Source organism: Juglans microcarpa x Juglans regia, chromosome 5S (assembly GCF_004785595.1).
Source record: "Juglans microcarpa x Juglans regia isolate MS1-56 chromosome 5S, Jm3101_v1.0, whole genome shotgun sequence".
Classification (NCBI taxonomy): domain Eukaryota; kingdom Viridiplantae; phylum Streptophyta; class Magnoliopsida; order Fagales; family Juglandaceae; genus Juglans; species Juglans microcarpa x Juglans regia.
In genome coordinates, this window is record NC_054603.1 from 27,802,521 (window position 1) to 27,806,772 (window position 4,252).

At 37.2% G+C, this 4,252-nt stretch overlaps 1 protein-coding gene across 1 annotated transcript; it reads left to right on the forward strand.

Annotated features, from left to right (window-relative positions):
• The first annotated feature begins 2,541 nt into the window (after nucleotides 1-2,541).
• LOC121266947 (probable membrane-associated kinase regulator 4) lies at nucleotides 2,542-3,898 on the forward strand. Its single transcript, XM_041170811.1, has one exon. It carries the CDS (start codon nucleotides 2,645-2,647, stop codon nucleotides 3,719-3,721), a length of 1,077 nt encoding a protein of 358 aa, XP_041026745.1. The 5' UTR covers nucleotides 2,542-2,644; the 3' UTR covers nucleotides 3,722-3,898.
• The last annotated feature ends 354 nt before the right edge of the window (nucleotides 3,899-4,252 follow it).

The window sequence follows — 4,252 nt, forward strand, 5'->3', positions numbered from 1 at the left end:
CCTGCAGAAGAGAAAACACATACAAAGACCAGCATACTGAGAAAAAGCATAAAAGTGGTGTACTGACACAAAAACATTCCATCATACAGAGACCAGCAATTTCCTTCCCCATAATCAAAATGACAATGTTAGTGCATCAGAAACCTCAATAACATCACAATCAACGAAATTAAAAACTTCTAAATTATAAATTTTGTATGACAGATTAACAGAACACTTTAATCATGAATTTTGTACTGACATAATCGACAAAACATAATAGGCAAAATAATAAACCAAAAACATCCTAACACTCAACAAATAAAGATGCAAAAATACAAAAACTCATTGACGCAATTCCATTCCCATTCCTAACACAACACCGAAAAAGATTGAAAGAGAAAAAAAAAAAAAAAAAAAACTAAAGTTGCACGCCTTGTCACCTACACCAAAAGATCAAAAACCTCACTTAAACAGACACAAAAGAATATAATAAAATGATAAAAAAGACAACACACCCGACTATATACGGAAGGATAAGAAAATTACTGTTTACGTGAGATAGGTTCTTATATAATATATATATATATATATGGACCACCTTGAATTTGTACGCTTACAGAGCACATGAATCATTATAAAGACTCCTAGTGCTGCGTGCAGACTAAACAGTACTAGTGGTAGTACTCCTAGACTGCACTTTCCAGAAAATCAACAACTTTTAACGGTACCCCATATTCATTGTAATGGAAGGCAGTTTCCAAAAGTGAGAGGCACCTTTCGGGCTTTCCACTAACTTTTATCTGCAGAAAGCTTTAGTAACAGTCACATGAGAAGCACGTTGTGAAAGTTGTAATGATCATGCGATCAACCAGTACATGAAATATCACTACTCCAAATAAAAGCAGGCCGATAAGGCGCAGCACTTGATCAACTCCCCCAATTTTATAGTCTCTTAGCTGGTTTTTTAAAGCGAGTCTGTCACGTACGTGTGGACATTATATATAGATGCACGGGGGTTTCCAAAAATTGATAAACATGACTCACATTTTTTCCTATTGCGTGTTTGTTCGAATTTCAAATCATGTAGGCCAGTATTCATTAGATGTTACTGTGCCTATCTATATATACTGTAGTCTGTCACGCGAGCTGCCGTAAAGAACATTCATCACGTATGTGTGCGTGCGTGTGTGATCTATATATATATATATATATATATGCATGCAAATTCAAGGAACCAACAGGCCGTATGCATGCAATGCAACGAAAGAAAACAAGAAGATATATATGCTGCTTGCTCGATCAAGCAATGTCATCCGGTAGTAATTAAGCTATATATATATATATATTATATATATATATATATATACACATACACGGTGCATGCATTTTGGAGTTGTAATTAAATAATTAGCTGGGTCTGTGCTCATCACGAACAATTTATGCATGTTGAATATAACTTAGGTGAATCATGAACTTGGCGTTTCCATACGGTGCTAATACTCTGGTCAGAACTTGTTAACATCTCGGTCAAGTTCATCATGATCTGGATCGAAATCCTAGGTTTTCAGGTCTATTCTCCCAACCCCGATTTGATCGAACAATTCATTTTAATAGTGGCTGCAAAATAGGTAATGAGTATTGTTAAAAGTGTTAAGAGGGACTACAAGTACGACATATTTTAGTACCACACGAGAATACACTACAAAAAAACAGTTTAATTATGACCAGTTATTTTCTGTGAAAATAATTATATCCTGTCAAAATGAATTTGTTTTCGTCGTAAATAATCACTCTCGTTGTAAATAATTCGTCGCATATACTAATTTTTCTTGCAGTGATATTTACAAATTGTTATGTTATAAACACAAAGTTAAATTAATATTCATTATATTGATGATGACATCATGTCACAAATCACATGAAAGTTAATGTAAGATTTAATTTTGTGGTAAAAATTGTAGTAAGTTTAGCATATTTCATATATAGGTAATTAGCCTAGCTAGACTGATCAAATGATCATGCATGTCGATCGGTTGCACAGCTGCTGCATGCTGCTGATGCAATATCTGGTCTGAACACATTACACAATTGAAACAAAGCAACTTGCTAATGAACTATATAGTACTTCACCTTTTTTGATGGAGAAAAACGACAAGCTATGCATATTGATCAGTCAGTGTGTGGCTGCTAGGCAGGGAAATTAAAGGTCCACAGTTTTATTTTTCCCTAAATTTTCCAACTTGGAAGCATTCTAAATTGTCCGTAAATTCTTGTTTAGAGCTATTCAATAGACGAAGCTAAGAAGATCTGCTGATGATGGCCGGGAAGTAGTACTAGAAGAGATTTTTCTTTCTTTTTTGGGAGGGTGTCATTGCAGAAGCAGCAGCAAATATTCATAACTTTTTTACTTAAATTTTATTTTTAGACATCGCAGCCTCGGGCCCCGCCCCTCTCGCCCCTCCCTTGGCTTCGTCCATGGCATGCTCCATCCTCACTTTATAAAATGATGTTCTGCTCTCCTCTTCCTTCACCAAGCTCACGGCCTCCCCCCAACCAAACTAGCACATCTGTTCTCTATACACATATCACAGAGAAGGAGAGAGAGAGAGAGAGAGAGAGAGAGAGAGAGAGAGAGAGAGGTTTTGACAGAAGGTCACATAAAATGGCCACAAACCAACCTGCCGTTAACCATGCAGATGAAGACTATATTGATATAGAATTGAGCTATTCTTCCAACTTCTTGGGTTACTTTATCAGTTCTCCACCACAAACTAGAGAGTTTGAGTTCCAAATGGCTTCAATCTCACGTGAGAGAGAATCGAAAACATCCCCAGCTGATGAGCTCTTCTACAAGGGAAAACTCCTTCCTCTTAACCTCCCTACTTGCTTACAAATGGCTAGAAAAACCCTTCGTAGCCCTAGCACAGAAACTGAACCCAAAACAGAAGAAGCCTTAGAAGAAAACTATAAGATTCATTCCATAACTACTGACTCCAGTACTGCAGGTTCTACCAATAGCAGTACCCCACTTGACTCCCGCAACATTTCACCATCACAGTCTTGCCGCAGCAGCGAACTAAACGCAGATGAGTTTTTCTTAGAATGGTCTATTGAAAATAATGTATTCATTGGAGACCATCCAAACAAGTCTTCGGGCAAGCAGCTCAAGCAAATCGCACTGGGTAAAAAGCTCAAGGCTTCAAGTTCATATCTCAAGTCTCTGTTCAGCAAATTTGGTTGTTCAGATGCATCCTCCTGTGCCAAGGCAGCATGCACTCCTGAAGCAAACATTGCCTCAAAGAGTAAGGACTGTCTAAACAAGTTTAGGAAGGCACCCAATAAAACCCCATTTGGAAAAACTGATAGGAAGAAATACCAGATGTCGACCACTTTGATGAAGAACATTGACAGAGAGATGCTTGAGAATGGTACTGTTAGCAGCCATAGGTGGTCTTTTTCTAGGGTGATTCAACGGCGTTCTGATAGCAACTCATGTTCTTCATCCACATCAGCTTCTTCATCCTTTTCATTCGGTTCAAGTGGTTTTAATGATTTACAGCTGCTCAAGAGGATCAGTTGTTGTACAGATTCAGAGCTTGAGAGCTCAGTGGAGGGAGCAATCGCTCACTGTAAACAGTCTCAGCAGCTGTTAATTAGTTCTTCAAAGATTGTTAGTGATGTTGCTTCAAGGAATGCGGTTTGTGTTGATCAAGAAAGAAGAGGACTTCGCATCATCTGATGGTAACTGGGGAAAAGCTCAAGAAAGAGACATTTCCAGAATGTATTATTATGATGTTAGCATTATATGCTTAATTGGTTTTAATGGACTCCCAGATTAGCTCATTGTTTTAAGGTTAATGGGTGGAAGAAACCATTGGAATTGCTTATTATAAATTTAATAAAAATAAATTTCAATGAAAAATCCGCTTCTGTTAATTCACTATATGGTCTATCACCTTTTTGTACTTTTAAAAGTTACACGCAGTCTATATATCTGCATGTACACTTTTACAAAAGAGCCTTATCATTAAAAAGTCATGCTTGGAGCGCAGATCACAGATGATTATTTTGATACTGAAGATTTTTTTGGGGGAAAACACTGAAGACAGTCAGTTTTTCTCGATCTCTCTAATTTGTGATCACAAGTATATGTTGGTGCTTACTTCCCATTCTGGGGATCTAGGGGATGAGGGTTTGGATAGCTATACTCATGAATGTTTTGAAACAGTTATATATTCACAGTGCATATATACTAACGATTGTCGTTTAA

Coding starts and splice junctions, on each gene's coding strand:
- LOC121266947 (XM_041170811.1), top strand. CDS start 2,645: ATGGCCACAAACCAACCTGCCGTTAACCATGCAGATGAAGACTATATT.